This window comes from Daucus carota, chromosome 6 (genome assembly GCF_001625215.2).
Source record: "Daucus carota subsp. sativus chromosome 6, DH1 v3.0, whole genome shotgun sequence".
Classification (NCBI taxonomy): Eukaryota; Viridiplantae; Streptophyta; class Magnoliopsida; order Apiales; family Apiaceae; genus Daucus; species Daucus carota.
In genome coordinates, this window is record NC_030386.2 from 37,177,826 (window position 1) to 37,197,478 (window position 19,653).

Here is a 19,653-nt window from a genome sequence, read left to right on the forward strand (position 1 = left end):
TGAATAATATACATATGAAATGGACACGGAGACTAAAAAAAGTGTATAAAGTAGTATGAAATAATGGGAAAGAGAAAGAAAAGTGGGTATAGTGGTGGGACTCATTAATTTTTAATATATAAAAGAGTGATAGTGGAGTAAAAAGTAGTGTGAAAAGGAAAGAAAAGTGAGAAAGTGGTGGGACTCATTAACTAATTTGGGAAAGTTTTGAAATGTATAGAATTGAGTAGGACATCCCAGAAAGGAAAGTGTATAGAATTAAATGGGACGGAGGGATTATCACACTATCACAGCGATGCATGATGGGAAACGAATAAAGCAGTACGTCCAATCCTAACGAGAAACAAAACAGATAGTGTACGGGACCCTGACTGGGAGCCATCAGACATTGAAGTCGGCACTTACCATTTACCAACACACTCACCGCCTGACGCGTGTACAACTTCATCTAAATCTACCCTTTCCAGATTACAGTTACGCATTCATACATTTGCAAGTCCATCAGTCACTACAGAATTATGCACCCACATATCACTATTCTCTTTAATAATTTTCCAATTATTTTGCTATATAATGCCAATGAAAATTTTGACAATCGTTCATTAATTATTCATCAATAGTGTACGTATATATGTAGGGCTTTGGATGGTTGTTTTATTACAGTTGTTAATCTCGACCGTTCATCTAGACCTAGCTAGTGCCACTTGTCCTGACTATACAGTGTTTTTACATGTATTTATAGGGCTTCTTTGTAGATGAATGTTCACAAATCACAGCCATCTGAGAAACAAGTTTTTTTATGTTTTGAAAAATGGCTTCTTATAACTATGTATTTAAAAGTTTAGCGGTTTTAGCGGTTTGGGCACTTGCACTTATCTTCTGCACTCAAGGCACCTTGGGTACATTTGCGGTCGTATTAGTATCCGATTCGGTTAAATTATCATCCCTGCGCTTTGAAATTTTAGGATAACGGAAATTAATATTCGTTGAAATGCAAATTATATGCAGAGAATTGAAATAACAACTTAATTATATGTATTAAGTTGTATATGACAAGTTGAGAATTGAATTTTTTTTCTTGGCATTTTACAGGAAGCATTGCATGTGAGAACTTAGACAAGGAGTCATGCGCCTATGCAATATCTTCAAGTGGGAAGCGGTGTGTGCTGGAGCAACGCGTGCGTAGAAGTGGCGAGGGAGCTTACACTTGCGGCGCGTCGGAGATTGAGGCTGATAAACTCAAGGACTGGATTGAAAGCGACGAATGTATCCGTGCATGTGGTCTGGAGAGGAACGTTCTTGGAATCTCGTCTGATTCTCTCCTCGAGCCACACTTCGCCACAAAGCTTTGCTCTACTCAATGTTACAATAACTGCCCTAACATTATCGATCTTTACTTCAATCTTGCTGCCGGTGAAGGTACTATTTTACATCTTAAATTACATGCAAAAAGTCAAAACGTATATGCTAATGGGGCACTATTTTTACAGGAATGTATCTTCCGAAACTTTGTGAGTCTCAAGGAAAGAATGCGCGACGTAGCATGGCCGAGATCAGAAGCTCCGGACTTGTTGCGGGCGGACCGGTGAGTGCGGGTAAGCTAATGGTGGCAGAGGGACCTAATGCTGTGGGTGAGCTGATGGAGCAAGCAGATGCACCAGAAGCTAGCACCAGCCTCGTAGTCCTGGATTGTGGAACACCTTCGCCTGCAGCATTTTGAGTTATTATGGTCAAACATTATTGAAAAAATTATAATAAGGTTAAAATTTCGGCATTGCCGATTTATGTTGTCGTCCGTGTGTTTAGTTTGATTCTTAGCACTATAATTTTAGCTTTATAATTGGGAGTTCTGAGTGGAGTCAAGACGAGTGTTGGCTGTTGTAGCCTGAAAGGGTCCTCAGGAGTTATGCTTGCTTTGTTGATAAAGAACAAAAAAGTAATGTCAGCTTGGAAGAAATATTCGGGTAATAAACGATATTCGAAGGGACTAAATCGAGCAAATTAAATGCCAATGTTTATATTATAAAGTGTAAAGAGTCCATCTCGTGTCTCGGTATAAATTTACATTCATAGCAGTACAATATTCTCTCTACTTCTTTATTAAAGGCTTATATTTCTATATTTCTATTTTTTAATATTTTGTATCTCGTAAAACTCAAGCGTCATGCAAGGCCTGACAAAGAAAAAGAAAAAAGTGCCATAGAAGTCGGCTAAGACCGTGGATTATAAAATAGTCGAAGTATTTTATGGGATAAAACGTATATTTTTCATTATATTAATTTCTCATAAAATCAGGTATTAATCCATTTTAGAAAAACCTAATTTCAATTAATCGATCAAAATGTAGATGAGATGAATTGGAAGAACTACGACTATAGGATATTAATCGGAAGTTTTTCAATTGAACGTTTTCCAGTTGTGACGGAGTCGGCACAATTATATAGTGGTTAATAAAATATTTCTTCTGATTTCGGTTATGAATAATATATTATAAAGGGAAATTGACATCTACATATGCTAGTAATATAGTGATTCAAAAATTATACACTGAACAATGATATAAAAATGTGATCATATGAAAAATAATATTTTTATTTAATTTATTCGCTGAATAGTTACAAGACCATTTCCTATTCATGATGTTGAAGTTTAGTTTTGTAGTGGAATTGCTAACTTAACAAGCCCGAGTGAAGTTAAGTTTACCAATTCTTCACCTGGGCCTGCTTTCTTCTAATTTTATTTTAAGACATGCGGTCTAATTGAAAGGGCTGTGGGTTGGCTTGCTGCTTTGAAGCCCAAAGTTAATGATTGCGCGATGTAAAAGTAGCTTATTAAATTTACACTTCCTCTTCCTCGCAGCTCACAAGTCATATAATTCCTCACTTTTGTGGTTGTTTCTTCAACAATTCTCTCACAATTAAAAGCAATCTTCGAGAAAGATTCCATAACTTTAGTTAAAGTGGATGAACCCCGATTATATTATAGGCAACAACCATCATAAATCACTAATATTCTTATGCACCCAAAAAAAATTGTTAGCTAATATTCGTCGAGCACTTTACTAATATATATCGATCGTATTCATTTTGTTGTGGAGCACCACTCATTTTACCAATTTCATTTGCTGTAGAGTGAAATAATTTTAATATTATGATATATAATTAAGTTTTACTTTCTATTTATTCCCGAGTTGATTTTGTTTTGAAATCAAATTAATTCCAAAAAGTTTACTTTCGTTTTTAAGTTGGTTTACAGTGATTAAAAATCAAAACATATATGTCTCGAGAAATTTGAACTCCCTCTTCAAATCCTTTAAAAAAAAAACTCTTTAAAACAATTTTTCGTGTTAGTCTAACATTTTAAAATTTTCATATTTCTTTCCTGACAAAATTACTTCTAATTATCAGAGATTTAATTCTAGATGCTAGAGAGGTAAACATTATCATGTGGAACCCAGGAATAAAATTCGCCGCTGGTTCTTCGATCCAACGAAAACCCAGGTCCAACATGGATGACTGCCTTTCTGGACCCATTTAGAGGCAAAACACAAACAGCCTTCTGCCCCTCTTTTTTAACCCTGGTAATTTATTTAATAATTGTCTCGGCTAATAATATAGATGGTATTTTTGTTCAAAAACAGAAGAAAAATAGTTTCCCTGAATTTAAAAATATTTTTTTGAATAATAATTGTTAATTCAAAAACTGCTTTTAAATTAGTAAACTTAAGAAAATTCCAAATTATTATTTATTTAACTTGATTTTGAACAAATTGTTTTTAACTTATAAATGAAAAGTTAGTTATGTGGATGTTTGGCAATACTTAAAATAAGCATTTCTGGACTTCTTTTGACACTTTAAGCTACTTCTACTTTTTACGTAGTGTTTGGCAAAAGAAGCAGAAGTGCTTCCTTTGAGTTTTTTAAGCCGGAAGTTAGAAATGCTAGCTTTTTTGAGCTTTTTTAGGTATTTGTATTTTATTTGAAGTTTTTAAAATTTCAATATGTAATAAGCTTTATTTATTAATAAAGTCTCCTTTGTTTTAATAATTTCAATTTTGCATGAATTTATAAATTTAAATTACCAAACACTCAATTAACTTATAAATAAAAGTTATCCATACACTTTTAATAACTTATAACTAAAGTTCACTTATTACTTATAATCCAGTTATTTGCTTTAACTAATAAGTCACTTCTTTTAAATTAAGCCAAACGGTCCCTATGAGTGAGAAGCAAATTTTGATTACATGTTTAGATTATTTTTTTTTGTGTTTACACCCTTTCGGTTAGAAAAATTATTAATATACAATTTGTGTTTGCATCAGAACTAGAACTAGGAAAGTGTCAGGCGCGGTCTATTTCTACAATTCTACTTGGGCCGCTGATGAGAATATAAATACACCGCAAGTATATTTTTCTTCGTACGTGTTATATTTGTCTATTCGCAAAAATTTTATTATTAGATTGCGTATAAAAAACAGTACACCTGGGGGTGATGAAAAGGCAAAAGCCAAGTGGCACAACAGGTGTTAAAAGTTTAAACCGTTGAACCACTTGCCTGTGCGGTGAATAATCTAATATTTAAAAAAAGTGTTTTTACACAAATATTTATTATTTGAAATTAAAGTCATTCATGCAAAAATAATATATTTCCATTCATTCTATTTACAGTTAGTACGTATAAAATCTAGAATATTCTTAGTGGGATCGCCACAATATTTGAATTGAATATTATTTAGTCTTTCTGGAAAATAAAAAGTAGATATAATTCTTAATCACCAAGTCAATTAAATTTGTTATCAAACATACTACTCGTGACCAGAATTTTGATTACAAACAAAAATAAAAAAAACATCTTAATCACTTGGAAATTGGAATATCATGTATCGTAATTTAGTGGGTTCTTCACTTCGAGTGTATAATAATTCATTCATGAATTCCCGTCTTTTTATCATGTTAACAAAAAAGACATCAGGAATTATAAATAACATATATATCTCTTTCTTTCTCTTATTTTTTTATAAATTTATTTAACTGACATATAAAACTAAGATATATATAAAGTATGTTTAGGAAAAAAATTTCAAAAAATTTATTAATTTATATTTTATTAGAATATTAAAATACCTGAACAAACAATAATCATAATTATAAATTTTAAAAGTCAGGAAAAAGTAAAATAAAAGAACAACTGTCAACAAAGTCGACGAGGAAGCAAAACAGAAATCGCAAACTTGTAGCAGTAACAAGATTTCAAGTTGATTCGAGCATGGAGCCACTAGAAGTCGGCACGCATCCCAAAGCACTCTCCATCTGACACGTGTACAACCTTCCCCAAGTCTCGCCTTTCCAGTCACCACCTTCCAACTGGCTGTTTTGCTTCCCCAACTTTCTATATATATCACCACACCACGTTCCTGTCAATTACACAAACACATTAAACACATTCATCGATTTATTACACACACAGACAGCTATATACAAGTGGGGATGGATAATTTGACGCTCACCGGTTTGTTAAAGCGAGCCGCCGGGAAGTTTCCGGAGCGGCGGGCGATATCGGTGTCCGGCGAGTTTGATTTGACGCATGCTCGGTTGGATGAGCTGATTGAGCAAGGCGCTTCTCGGCTTGTTGCGGCCGGGGTTAAGCCTGGCGATGTTGTCGCTCTCACTTTCCCCAACACTGTTGAGGTATTTCATGGTTGTTTTGATAATTAACAAATTCACGTATTCGTGTTGTCTTTGACAAGATTCGAATTGTACGACGTCGTGTTTTCAATTTATTTTTATTTGTTCTGTATTTTAGATATTGTCTGTTTTAAGGCCTTTGTGAGGATTTAGGAAGCAGGAAGCTCTTTTATAACCCTGCATAACCCCTGCTTGTAGCATGTCTCAAATAGTACTTTCTAACTCTTTCTTGTTTCGGAACCTCGATTTTAGAGTGAAGAGAGGATCACTAGGATGTTGAGTAAGTGTTAATCCAAGTCTCATTGTCTGTGTCAATCAAAGTCCCATCGTCTTGATAATTCTATTAATACGAGGTCTTTTAGGAGGAGAAGAAGTGAAGAACAGATCCTTGTGGGCTTGATCACGGTCTAGAACAGACAATATCATATACTAATGTGGAGTTAATGGGTGTTGCGAGGCTAACAAGTGGCATCAGACCCGAAGGTTAAGAATTGGATTGAAGGGAGATTGTTGAATGAGTGTCAATCCAAGTCCCACATCATAAAAATAAAAAAGATTTGTCTTGAATTGAATATAAGTAGCCAAAGAACTTCCATTGGTATAAGATTGTTGAGGGAGCCCAAAAACAAATCCTGGCAGCCAACATAGGACCCATTTTTGGTGGAAATTTACCTTGGAACAACTCAATTGTAGTAATTCTAGTATTTAACCCCCCGAAAATTGCTTTGAGCATGGATTACTTGATTGATGCTCCCAAATGTAGTCAGGCAACAAGTTATTTCAGTTTTTTGATGCAAAACCACTTTTCGACTCTCCTAAGAAGCTCTGGTAGGCTCATGTGGTGAAAAACTGACAGCATGAATATAAAAACATGTTGATTTTCTTGTGTTTGGTCACAGTTTACTATCTGAACTACTATTCCTGATTATATTGTTTGGTGAACATCAGGTGGTAATTGATATTGTATGACTTGTTTGCAGTTTATAATTATGTTTTTGGCAGTGATTCAAGTTCTATATTGCTTAGTGAACATCAGGTTGTAATTGATATTATATTACTTATTTGCAGTTCATCATTATGTTTTTGGCTGTGATTCGAGTTCGAGCAACGGCAGCCCCGCTTAATGCAGCCTACACATCTGAGGAGTTTGAGTTCTACTTATCTGACTCAGAGTCAAAACTCTTAATAACTTCAAAACAAGGAAATGAATCAGCTCAAGCTGCAGCTTCATCACTGAAGATCCCGCATGTCACAGCCATTCTTCCTCAAGCTAACTCAGAAATTACACTCTCTACATCTCAATCCGAGTCGAACTCGGTCTCAGAAATCATCAACCAATCATCAGACATCTCTCTATTTCTCCACACATCAGGTACTACTAGTCGACCTAAAGGCGTGCCACTTAGTCAACTCAACTTGGCTTCATCTGTGCAAAACATCATATCGGTTTACAAACTTACAGAGTCAGACTCGACTGTGATTGTTCTTCCGTTATTCCATGTCCACGGTTTGATCTGCGGGTTACTGAGTTCACTCGTAGCTGGAGCTGCTGTAACGCTACCATCCGCTGGTAGATTTTCTGCCTCAACTTTCTGGGCAGACATGAAAAATTATAATGCTACGTGGTACACAGCTGTCCCTACAATACATCAAATCATATTAGATCGTCACTCGGTCAAACCTGAAACCGATTACCCGAAGCTCCGTTTTATTCGGAGCTGTAGTGCTTCGCTCGCCCCAGTAATATTGGAGAGACTTGAGGAAGCATTCAAGGCCCCAGTTCTGGAGGCTTATGCAATGACAGAGGCTACCCATTTGATGTGTTCAAACCCGTTACCTGAAAATGGGCCGCATATCCCCGGCTCGGTTGGAAAAGCTGTAGGTCAAGAAATGGCTATTTTAAATGAAAATGGGATTGAACAAGAAGCTGGAGCGAATGGAGAGGTCTGTATCAGGGGTCCAAATGTGACAAAAGGTTATAAAAATAACCCGGAAGCAAACAAAACTGGCTTTCAGTTCGGTTGGTTCCATACTGGAGATATTGGTTATTTGGATTCAAACGGATATTTGCATCTAGTTGGAAGAATCAAGGAGCTTATCAATCGTGGAGGTATTCGCTCTTACTATTTACTCATAAATTCACATTTTCTAGTAACATACATGCCCCTTAGTTTGTCACATCTTTTAACCAAGATGGAAAAAACATTGTTTGCGAAATTATTGATTGCACAACTTAAATATTCACTCAGTCGATGTGTACACACTCGTGACTATAAACTCAGGCTTCTAAGGATCACTATTACCCATCTTAGCTGCTGTTTACATGAGTTAGATATCCAGTTTAAGCATCTAATTTTTATATTTGACCACTTTAATCTGTTGAACAATTACTATAACAGTTAACTTTGCTAAAATGGGTGTTGGTAAAATGGGAATGAGAGAATGTTACTTTGCTCAAATGTTGGTGGCATCATCAGTGGCTTTCCATGACTTGTTTCACTTATGTGTTCTTTACATGAATTTCAGGTGAGAAGATATCTCCAATTGAAGTCGACTCCGTTCTCCTGTCTCATCCGAACATAGCTCAAGCAGTTTGCTTCGGAGTGCCTGACGACAAATATGGAGAAGAGGTGAGGAACATCTCTCTATTGTCCAATTGTTTTTACAGTCTTTATTGGCTTCATTCTATCTGCATTGCGAAAAAACTTCTAGAAAACCATTGACTCCCTACAAAAGGATGTGTTACTGTAATATATTGTTGTTGTAAATAAATATTGCTCAACTGAAAAAAGATGGCATTAAAGATGGTTTAGACTAATGAGCACCGTTTTAAAGATGCTGTAGTTTGTTTGTACATGTTGACCACGGATCTCTGACTTTAGGATGATTTTGATACTGAGCCAATATAGTCCCAACTCCCACGGAGATAGGACAGGATGTGACTTTAGAAGTTCTGCCCCTCTCTATTTGTGAGTATAAAAGTTCCGTGAAAGTCATTGCCTCTACTCCTAGAGACTACTAGAAACGACGTTGTTTTGGTGCAGTACCTAAAAATTGTTTGTACGCTTGGAGTTCTACATGATTAAGAAAAAACATGGTCCTACTGTATGTTTTCGGTATTTTGATATGCAGCTAACAATATATAATGCATTACGTTAATTTCAGATAAATTGTGCCGTCATTCCACAAGAAGGAACAGACCTTGATGAAGCAGAAGTGTTGAGGTTCTGCAAGAAGAATCTTGCAGCTTTCAAAGTGCCAAAGAAGGTTTTTATTACAGACTCTGTTCCTAAGACTGCCACAGGGAAAATCCAAAGGAGGATTGTTGCAGAGCACTTCCTTTCTCTAATCTCTACTGCTAAAGTGCCGAAATTCGGAGCCTAGACTAGATCAATCTCATATCCAACTCTTAAAAATTGCAGTCCTTGGGGTGGAATAAAGTGCTATTCATTAAAACGTGAACAATGTGCTTAGCAAAAAAGAAAAAAATTGTGATCGAAATTTTTGTGTTCACAATATTTGTAGACGTTAATTGATATCTATGGTGTGAACTGTTTCAACCTGGTGCCTCATTTTTATTTTATATTTTTTTTTTACATTGTTCAAGTCAAGGATTGGTGTTTTAGTGCTCGTTCTTCCTTATTTGTTTTGCAATGTAACTATTTAAGTAATTTTAAAATCGTTATTTATGCACAAAATTAGTCATTGCAATTTTTTAATGTGTGCTATCAAAGTTAAAGATAAAAATGAATAAGAAAGAGATGGTTTTTAAACAGGGATGTAAATCATGTAATTTGAATAAAGTCAACTCAAAATTTGAAGGAAGCTGACTCAGCTCGAATTCGAGTTTCAGAAAAATTAAAACACCAAAGATCTATTTGTTCTATCACCCATTGATGCATCATCCTTTATTTAATTAATTAATTAGTGGTGATTTTCAATTTTAAATTGAAAAAACAGCTTAAAACGAAATTGGCAAGCTAAACATATATCTGAACAACTTTTTTATTTGTATAATTTTCAATAAATAAAAATCATCATTCAAATTAATAATATATTGATCTATTATTATTTTTTTGTTAAATTATAAATTATTTATAAGAAAAATATTTTAATAAATTTAATTAAATTACTATCTATCATATGATTTTAAATTTTAAATTATAATATTAACAAACCCGAAATCTTCGTAAACAAAGTCAATCACTACACACAAATGTAAAGGTCGTCAAATAATTAGAGAAAAATAATATTATGTATCCAACGTTTTATTACATTTTTTTTCTGATTTTAATTAAATGATTATTTTTATTATACTTAAAAATAATTATATATTATCAACTCAAATATTAGAAAAAAAAAATTCGAACAAAGGCCATATTCACAATCTATTACCCCGCAGACACAGGCCCACAAGTCACTTACAGCCCCGAGGCCCTCAGGCAGTCAGGCCTTGCCCATAAATTTCATCGACAACACGGGTCAAACTCAACTCTATCCATACCCGTAACCCGTTTCAAGAAACCCGAAACTCCCTTAAACCCTTATTGTCTTGCAGCTGCAAACCCTTGCTTACACACAGGTCCATCAATCTGTGTCTATCAACTCGCTTAATTGTTCCTCAGAAATGGTGAGCCAAAGACAAAGAATAGCCAGAAAAAAGTTCAAAGAAGCAAACCCAGATAAGTTCCCAAAACAAGAACCAACCCCAGCTAAAAACCCAGACAAGAAGAAGAAGAACAAGCCCCAATTCAAGAAGAAAAAGGCAGATTCTAGTGACCCAAATAAGGGAACCAAGAGAATATCGAGTCACAAAAAACACCCACTTAGAGTTCCTGGAATGAGGCCTGGTGAGAGCTGTTATATATGTAAAGAAGTTGATCATATTGCTAAACATTGCCCTGAGAAAGCTCAGTGGGAAAAGAACAAGGTCTGTTTTCCGGAAACTCGGGTTTTTTTTTAAATAGTACTTCTGGTTTTTGAATGTGGTGTAATGCATTTGTGAATTTGTATTACTGGAATTTGACATATTTTATTATTGGATGACTATGACTCTGTAGATTTTAAGTTATGATTTGAGATTTTCTTTTATGTTTGCTGTAAATCAGACTGCTTAATTACTGCTACTGGATTTGAATATGTATTTTAATTGGTGTTTTTGGCGTAAATCCTTGATTATAGTAGTTAAAGCTACAAGTTCGATCATCGTACCAATAATTTGCTGGTAGCTATGTTTATGTTTGTATTTACAACAAAATTTCATATATAAGTGACTGTGGAGATCATGTCCTTCATGAAGTTCTCTTTGTTTTAATCCTAGTAGTTCATAAGACCATTTAAGCACCTCAAGTTTGGGTAAGTTGAATCTGGACAATTTTCAGATGTTTTATCATCTTCATATTAAAGAAATCGAGGTGCATTCACTGCTTCTCCTTTGGTACCAAGTGTGGAATGACTGCTTCTCCTTTGGTAACAAATTTGGAATCACGTGTTTTCTATGCAAGAGGTGGTGAAGGATATTTTTGAGGTGTAATAAATTATGAAAACAACGAAATTTGTTTCAGCAATTGCTTCCGTCTCGTAATAGTTGGAAAGATAAACCTTATACAATGAATGCATCATTGTAGGCTTGTATAGGGCCCAAGAGGATTCTCCTTCCTGCTTAAAATTATCAAACACTTCCCTCGTGCATAATTTCACAAGTAAATCTAAATTTTAGAATGCACTCTATGTCTAGACCACTAAACATCCTGCATGTGACTTGTTTTACTGTTACAAATAATTTTGTATAATGATTTTATTTAAGAATATTTTATGATATTTGTAGATATGTTTATCGTGCCGACAACGTGGCCATAGTCTTAAGAATTGTCCAAACAAGAATGAACACACGGTGGATAAGAAACTATGCTACAATTGTGGAGAATCTAGTCATTCTCTTGCAGAATGCCCTCAACCACGTGAGGAAGGTAATTTAGTTTGCATCATGGTAGTGTATCTAAAAGTAATATTGCATAATTAAGTGGCTCGTATTCTCTTTTGGATTTTGTACAAACAGTACAGATCTCCAAAATAACTTAGTTGTAGTTACTATGAGTATGCTTAGTTAAGCTAAATTAAGATGATATTGTGAGTTGTGTGCTAACAATATGAGACTTCTATAGTGGTGCTGTGATTTTAGGCCATAACATGATGCATGTAATATTGCCACAAGCTTTGGCATTATTGAGTGATGTTATTTTTTTTGTGATTTAGAGAATTATTTGCTTGCCCCTTGGGTCCTCCACTGCTCATTTTGACAAGGGGCCTGGCTCGTGGATGGCTTACTCTGCCCTCAGTTTATTATGAAGACTTTAAACCTCTATTATAAAAAACAATAAGAATGTCTTACATAGCATACAATGTAGAACTCATACAGAACTATAAAATATGTACTCATTGTATCTTGGGGTATGTACAGAGAATATCTCTGAGCAAAGTCAGATGATTAAGTAATTTATGATACTAACTTGCTTATTATCGTTATTAAGAATATTACACTGGCAATTATGTTTATATTCGGATTGAACATTTAGAACCAATATAAGACTTTACAGTGGTAAAATTCCATACTTCTCGGATGGACTAAATAATCTTGGAGAACCTCATAGATGAATAGGTTTTTCTCTCGTGTGGTGTGAGGAAACCACATTTTCATGGTTGTCCTGCTGTGTAGTGTATATTCTTCTTTCCTATTAGTACTTTGAAGCTCTTTTATTGGCTCTGTTTGCTGTCATATTTTTTTGAAAGTCTCAAAGTTGGTTGTGGTGGGATTAAATAAGGGTACACAAAATATAGATTACATAATCTGGTATATGCTTGTCCTGTTTTGTAGTTTTACTTGCAATATTTTTGCTTTAAATTTGTATCATAATTTTGATAGGCAATTGTTGACAGTACTTCGATTCTTTCTTTGGGGTCAGATTAGCTTGTTTATGTACTAATTGTAGTAGAAGCATGCCAGTTGTATTGCCGATAGCAGGAGAATTGTGTAATTATTTAAAAGGATTGTGTCTGTGATTACCCTTATGTAATCATGTTTAAAGACATCATATAGACTTGCACGTTACAAGAGCATGTAGGCTGATAATATTGTCAGGAGGATATCTTTAAGCTGAGCTGAGATTTGTTTATATATAAAAAAATAAATGGATCGCGATTCACTATGGCATTTTTCATGAATGCAATCTATGACTTGTACAGGAGGGACCAAATTTGCAAATTGCTTTATCTGTTCTGAGCGTGGACACTTGAGCAAGAACTGCCCTAAAAACACTCATGGTATCTATCCAAAGGTACAATTTTTTACCATCAGATATTGCGATCTCTTGTAATTTTTTGCAATTTATGTGTGTGTGTGTGTGTGTGTGTGTGTGTGTGTATTGATTTATGCATGATTATGTACATAGATATGATATCATACACATATATTACTTCATTCCATATATCATTTACCAATGTACAAATTGACCTTTCTTTTTCTCATATCTTTTATTAAATTGATTGTCTGACATAACCAGAGAAGTCTACGAAGTCTTAGACTGACATTTTCCGCTTAAATTTCTGTAGGGTGGTTGTTGTAAAATTTGCAGTGGTGTGACACATTTGGCAAGGGATTGTCCAAACAAAGGCACCAGAAATACTGGGTTTGGCAAAATATGTAAGTATTCCGATAGTACTTTGTTTTATGGTACCTCAATATGAAGTGTGCAGTAACGGACGCAGAAGTTTTTTCATGGGGGCCTGAATTAATATATTAAAACTTTACATTCTATTTATAACAACTTGAAATAATGATAACATGCTATGTTTAAAATATAGTCGATAAATATAGCCATTATCATCGAAACAAAATGTGATACAGGTTCAACAAATTTTACATAATGTCTTATAGGTCCAATTTCGCCAACCATTATAGCCGATCTCATTGGAGATGCTCTAAGTATATAGAGCAATTAAATTTAGTATATGGAAGTAAAAAAGTTCACAAACTCAGGAAGGGCCAGGGACCTCACTGGAGTCCTGGACCCCCTCCCTCGATCTGTTTTTATGTGATACTAGTCTGACAGTCACATTTAGTTTCTTTTTGGATGCTCCTCGTGACATGTTTTAAACTATATATTAAATTCTTACAGAAGCAAAGCTTGTTTTGCATACTTGATGTAATTCTTAAAACTGTGTGCAAACTCTAATTAGCTATTTAATACTCCATATTACAACCAAATTGATGTTCATTGCTGTAAACACATGACCATGTTCTATTGTACTATTTGTTTTTTAGTGAGTCAAAATTTAAGGTTCATATTGGAGGATTTTCAAAAACTGTATGTTCGTATATTTGCCCATTTTCTAATTGATAGCGTACAGGTTTTACTCGATTGTTTGTTCTTTACTCACTTTGTAAACTGAACATTACATTTGATACATCCGTCAAGTGTTTTGCATCTCTAATATATAGACTGATGTCTATTTTTGTCGGTTTGTTATGCCATATTGCCATCTATCTGAACCAAGCAATTCTCGTTGACTATGTTCTCTGCAGCAGCTAGATTTGAAGATAGACCCACAGGGCAGGTGACAAAGCTCACCAGTGGCGATGATCTTGACGATGATTTTACAGTGGAGGATGCTCATATAGTTGATGCCGAAGAACCCGCTAATGAGAAAGTTCCGTCTTTGGTTTCAGAAAGCAATGAAAAAACAAAGAAGAATCAGGGACCGAAAGTTGTGAATTTCGTTGGCTGATGAAGGCTATATTTTTGGCTTGAATGAATGCACAATTGTCTGTTTGTCCTTCCATAGTCTGCCACAATTGCAGTATTACATGTACCAGATAACATTTTAATTTTTCTTTTAAAGAATCAGCTGTGAGATTTAATTTCATTTTACAACACATAAAGCTATTGCAACTTCTCAACCTTACTTCCTCCATGTTATACACCTTAAAGTAGTTATATTTACATGTAAAACTGAGTGAAAATAATCAAAATAGTACAGAAAGTCTTTCAAATATCACATCCGGGAAAATTATATTTACTGCATGTCATATATAGAAAAGGTGTTACAGGAAAAATATATTTGTTTTTCCCTTTTTTTGTTTGAATTCTTTAGGATTTATGGTTGGCTAAAATTAGAAATTCCCAAGCTTTGTTTTCACCCTCAAAAAAGTAGTTTTTTCCCCGCAAGTGTCTCTCGCATTTATTTGAAAAAGTCCCCTTCTCTATTGAATTGAAGGATCTTTTAATTAATTCATTTTCTGTCTTACATTTTCTCTTCTCTCAATTGTATTTGATTTCTCTCTCATTTTACAGGCCGGTTGGTCGTTCCCCAACGCCAAAAGACACAATGGTAAGTAACAAGTTGTATTAGTCTGTCTTTCTTTCACATCAATTAACACTCGCACAAATTTGAATCGTTATGCAATGTGTTTTTGAACTCTCAACCTCTCGTAAGAAAGAGAAGTAATCGATAGATTACAATATCCCCCGCCCTCTTGAAAGATGAGTAACCGTTGTATCCGGTATATGTGATTATTTTCTTTCAGATTTTATGGAGAAGAATAGTTTAATAAAGAAAATCTGTAAGAAAAACGACTTTAGAAAAACAACTTTAAGAAAACTATCTTCGTAATTTTTTTTTAACATGTTGCTCGATATTTTACGAATTTTGTTGCTATGTTTTGTAGCATGTAACTCGATATCTTACAAATTTTGTTGTTATGTTTAACGTTGTTTTCAATGATACGTAGTCGAACGCCGCATCTGGAATGTCTGTGCATGACGAATGTAAACTCAAGTTTCTGGAATTAAAAGCAAAGCGAAACTTCCGTTATATCATCTACAAGATTGATGATCAACAAGTAGTTGTTGACAAGCTCGGGGGCCCTGATGAAACTTACGATGATTTCACCAATTCTCTCCCAGCTGATGAATGCCGCTATGCTATCTATGATTTTGATTTCACCACTTCTGAGAATTGCCAGAAAAGCAAGATCTTCTTTGTTGCGTGGTAACATAATTATTTATTTGTTTTTTTAGTTTAATTTACGCGATAATTCATTGAAAAAAGTGTGGTCACTAGTCTAATCCCCGAGCAGGATGTCTTGGGGAAATAAATAAGATATACGCGGACCTTACTCCTATGGTTAACGAGAAGCAGTTTTAAATAATCGAGTCGATGATTGTTGCAGGTCACCGGATACATCTAGGGTGAGAATGAAGATGGTGTACGCAAGCTCCAAGGATAGATTCAAGAGAGAATTGGATGGAATCGGAGCTGAGTTGCAAGCAACTGATCCCAGTGAGATGAGTCTCGACGTTGTAAAATCCCGAGCAATCTGAAAATCTTGAATAACTCATGCATATAATGTCCAATATGCCTCATTACCATTCTTAATATTTGTCAAATGAGGCTTGTATATTTCTGTTTCCCATCTACATATGTTATTTATTAAGTAATATAGTACACTCGATGTCCTTTGAGTGAATATACTTTGTTTGTTTGGTTTTGGTAATAACAATGTAGCCTAATTCTGTTTTCTTCTCATACGGTGCCATTTATTATATTTGAATGTTGAATACTCCCTCCGTCCCCTTTTATTTGTCCTTTTTGAAAAAATAACGCATCTTAAGAAAATGTTAGGTGGATATCTTGTTTTCATACATATCCCTAATAAATGTAATGAATTAGATAGAGTTGTGTATATATATATGCTAGTCAAACATTGGGAGTTGTTACATTTTGAAAAAACATAAAAAAAGTTGCTTTGAAAATAGAAGTGGACAAGTAATTTGGGACAAATTTTTTTTTCAAAAGGGACATGTAAAAGGGGACGGAGGGAGTATTATTTTATCGACTACGTGTATGTTTTTAAGTTATTACATATTATTATTATCTGAAGCACATACATAAACTTAACTCTGACCCCAAATTAAATAAAAAAATTATTGACATCTTTAGATTTTAAATCAATAAAAAATTCATTCATTATCAGATTAGCTTTCTCAATATTTTATTAGCATTTAAAGTCTCTATTTGAGCGATGCTAGAGAAAAATTAGATGCATAACTTTACAAATTAAAAAGCATCGTGACAGCAAAAGAATCGTCGGTTATTTTTTATGCTAATTTGATGGTAAAATAATTACATCAAAATAAAAGAGTCAAAATAGGACAAACAGAAGACTCGGCCCAGAAATTTACAGAATGGGGGCAGTAAGTACAATAATTAAAAGCCCAAATATTATTGGCCTGCTGATCTTGAAGATCCATATATATATTTTTCATTTCATCATCTATCTCCAAATAAAAATCAAGTAAAATTATAATGGCGATTGAACTATGGGAGACGTTGAAAGAGTCAATCACAGTCTACACCGGCTTATCTCCGGCGACTTTTTTCACTGTCATAGCTTTGGGCCTGGCCTTATACTACGTCGTTTCGGAGCTTTTTGGTTCGTCGTCTTCCGAGGCGCAGTACAAGCGGTCTAGAGACGCTGAAGAGGAGGTGCAGCCGTTGCCGCCGCCGGTTCAGCTCGGCGAGATTACCGAGGAGGAGTTGAGAGGTTATGACGGCGCTGATCCTAATAAGCCGTTGCTTATGGCTATTAAAGGCCAGATCTATGATGTTTCTCAGAGCAGGTTGTGTTTAATTGAATTCAATTTGATTTTGAATTTTGTGTTTTTTAATTGAATTGAATTTATTTGTTAGTGTTTAAGCTGTTGTGATTGAAATTATTTGGTTTTGGTTAGTATGTAGAGATGGATGTGTGTGTAAGCTGTTGTGATTGAAATTATTTGGTTTCGGTTAGTATGTAGAGATGGATGTGTGTGTAATTTTCTGTGGAGAGGTTGAGATAATTGTATGTCGGAAATAAGTGAATTCGTTTGGTAAAGATAGCACCTAGGGACTTTATGTGATGATATTAAAATTCAAAAACTTAGGGTTGGAGTAAAGGTGTGAGAGTTGTTGTTGGGAATCTTCGGTTTTCTGTCCTTTTAGTTGCACATAGATTGTAGGCAGTAGGTGTTGTTTTGTGTGGTAGAAATAGAATCAAGCGGCAGGGAATTGGTTGACAATGAAACGACAAGAACTTCACTTGAGGACAGCTAAATTGTTAAGCGACAAGCGTGGATATGTTTTAGAATTTTAGCCGGATAAAACACAGAACGTAGCTTCTTGTGATAAGACGTGTAGATGGTACAGTACATGTTTGTAGTGATTCTGAGATATAATGCGCTCATGACAAGTCCTTATAGTTATTTGCTGAATCTATATCAGTTCATAAACGACAAATGCAGTATTTATTCATAATGTTCCATCACTTAGCATATTTATACCTATGTCTAACTGTGGTGCATCTACTTGTGTAGGATGTTTTATGGTCCCGGTGGACCATATGCACTGTTCGCGGGAAAGGATGCGAGCAGAGCCCTTGCGAAGATGTCATTTGAGGACAGTGATCTAACTTCGGATATCAGTGGTCTTGGTGTATTTGAGCTTGACGCCTTGCAGGATTGGGAATACAAGTTCATGAGCAAATATGTGAAGGTTGGAACCATCAAGAAGACAGTACCAGTGACTGATGGTGAAACGACTGAAGGTGATGCTAAGCCGGCAGAAGCTGCTCCATCAGAGTCTGTAGTCCCAGAACCAAAGGAAACCACGACCGGTGGTGAAGCTGATAAAGAGTAATGGCCTTCACATCTGAACAGCAGTGTAACAGGGAAAGTGGTGATTAAAGTAATGAATGATGTTTTTTCTGTTCATCTCATTTCCCATTTTAGGGGATATAAGTTAAACTTTTATCATAAGTTGTAAGAATAACGAATTCTGCGTGTTTACTAGTGTGTTGGAAGTTATGATATCTAATTTACAGGTATTTTGAAATTACTATTATCTTGTCAACAATTTAGTACAGTCTGCGATGCTGTTTCACTTGGAATTCTTCAACTGAAACAGCACGCAAACCTTACTGCTTCTGTAGAAGGAAGACGGATAAAATTGTTCTGATTCCCAGCAAGTGACACTTTTTTCTTCATGCTAGGGGTGGCAGAAGATTGGCTTTATGAAAAGTTTTTTAGTAGCAGGCTAGCAGAAACACAGCTTAACAAGTGAGTTTTGCGAAGTGTCTATTCTGATTATTGCATTCAGGAAATCAGAAATTCAAGGTTGAAATAGTGAATAGCCCAACACTTGCACGGTTTAAATTAGAATCACAAAAGGTCAAACTTTGACAAATTGAAAGTGTAGGGTCAGTAATGAAAAATGCTATGAAATGTTAATTTTGTTCAGACTAATAATCTCTACATGTGAATAAATCATCCAAACAAAATGAATTATTTATGTTATTATCGTATCATTCGAGAAAAGAATTTAAAACTCCTAATTAATGGGAAAATAGATTTTTTTGCCACCCAACTTATTATTTGTTTAGAAACCTACCACTGAACTATAACTTTTTTCTTTTTTGCCACTAATGTTAGGTTCGGATTTTTTTTTTTGTCACTAACGTTAGGTTCGGATTTGATTATTAACACAATGTTATTATTTTGAGTTAATTGCATTTGGCACCCCTTTGATTTCAGCATGTTGCACATTGCACCTAATAGTTTTGGAATAAACACTATGCAGTCCCTTACTTTTAACCCGTAGACACCTTGCACCCTTTCCGTTATCTTCTGCCGTTACCGTTAACTTTTGAAGGGGCATTTTGGAAAATTTTATTATATTTAATTAAAATCAGACCTTTATTTAAATTTTCCGACCATCTAAACGATATTTTTCGGAAATCTATTTTCCAGTAGTCTGCAATATAATAGTGATCCGTGTCTATATCTTTATATGTAATTACTCCATATGTGTCCTAGGTAGTTTATCTTAGAGGACGAGAGTACGGATTTTTTACTCAGAAAAGAAATCTCAAAAT

The 19,653-nt window shown here is 34.8% G+C and overlaps 5 protein-coding genes across 5 annotated transcripts; all 5 read left to right on the top strand.

The window, feature by feature from the left end:
- The first annotated feature begins 771 nt into the window (after positions 1-771).
- On the top strand, positions 772-1,957 carry LOC108226884 (uncharacterized). The gene is made up of 3 exons (XM_017401881.2): positions 772-899; positions 1,093-1,419; positions 1,491-1,957. Exons 1-3 carry the CDS (start codon positions 812-814, stop codon positions 1,718-1,720), a joined length of 645 nt encoding a protein of 214 aa, XP_017257370.1. The 5' UTR covers positions 772-811; the 3' UTR covers positions 1,721-1,957.
- A 3,389-nt stretch (positions 1,958-5,346) lies between these two features.
- LOC108228006 (oxalate--CoA ligase) lies at positions 5,347-9,247 on the top strand. Its single transcript, XM_017403455.2, has 4 exons — positions 5,347-5,690; positions 6,756-7,797; positions 8,214-8,317; positions 8,853-9,247. The coding sequence occupies exons 1-4, from the start codon at positions 5,490-5,492 to the stop codon at positions 9,069-9,071; spliced, it is 1,566 nt and encodes a 521-aa protein (XP_017258944.1). The 5' UTR covers positions 5,347-5,489; the 3' UTR covers positions 9,072-9,247.
- Positions 9,248-10,155: 908 nt separating this feature from the next.
- On the top strand, positions 10,156-14,657 carry LOC108225075 (uncharacterized protein C683.02c). Its single transcript, XM_017399887.2, has 5 exons — positions 10,156-10,617; positions 11,515-11,656; positions 12,930-13,021; positions 13,296-13,386; positions 14,269-14,657. Exons 1-5 carry the CDS (start codon positions 10,315-10,317, stop codon positions 14,469-14,471), a joined length of 831 nt encoding a protein of 276 aa, XP_017255376.1. The 5' UTR covers positions 10,156-10,314; the 3' UTR covers positions 14,472-14,657.
- Positions 14,658-14,949: 292 nt separating this feature from the next.
- On the top strand, positions 14,950-16,268 carry LOC108225076 (actin-depolymerizing factor 7-like). The gene is made up of 3 exons (XM_017399888.2): positions 14,950-15,074; positions 15,475-15,734; positions 15,916-16,268. The coding sequence occupies exons 1-3, from the start codon at positions 15,072-15,074 to the stop codon at positions 16,064-16,066; spliced, it is 414 nt and encodes a 137-aa protein (XP_017255377.1). The 5' UTR covers positions 14,950-15,071; the 3' UTR covers positions 16,067-16,268.
- Positions 16,269-16,986: 718 nt separating this feature from the next.
- On the top strand, positions 16,987-18,617 carry LOC108224594 (membrane steroid-binding protein 1). The gene is made up of 2 exons (XM_017399265.2): positions 16,987-17,365; positions 18,098-18,617. The coding sequence occupies exons 1-2, from the start codon at positions 17,052-17,054 to the stop codon at positions 18,417-18,419; spliced, it is 636 nt and encodes a 211-aa protein (XP_017254754.1). The 5' UTR covers positions 16,987-17,051; the 3' UTR covers positions 18,420-18,617.
- Positions 18,618-19,653: the final 1,036 nt, after the last annotated feature.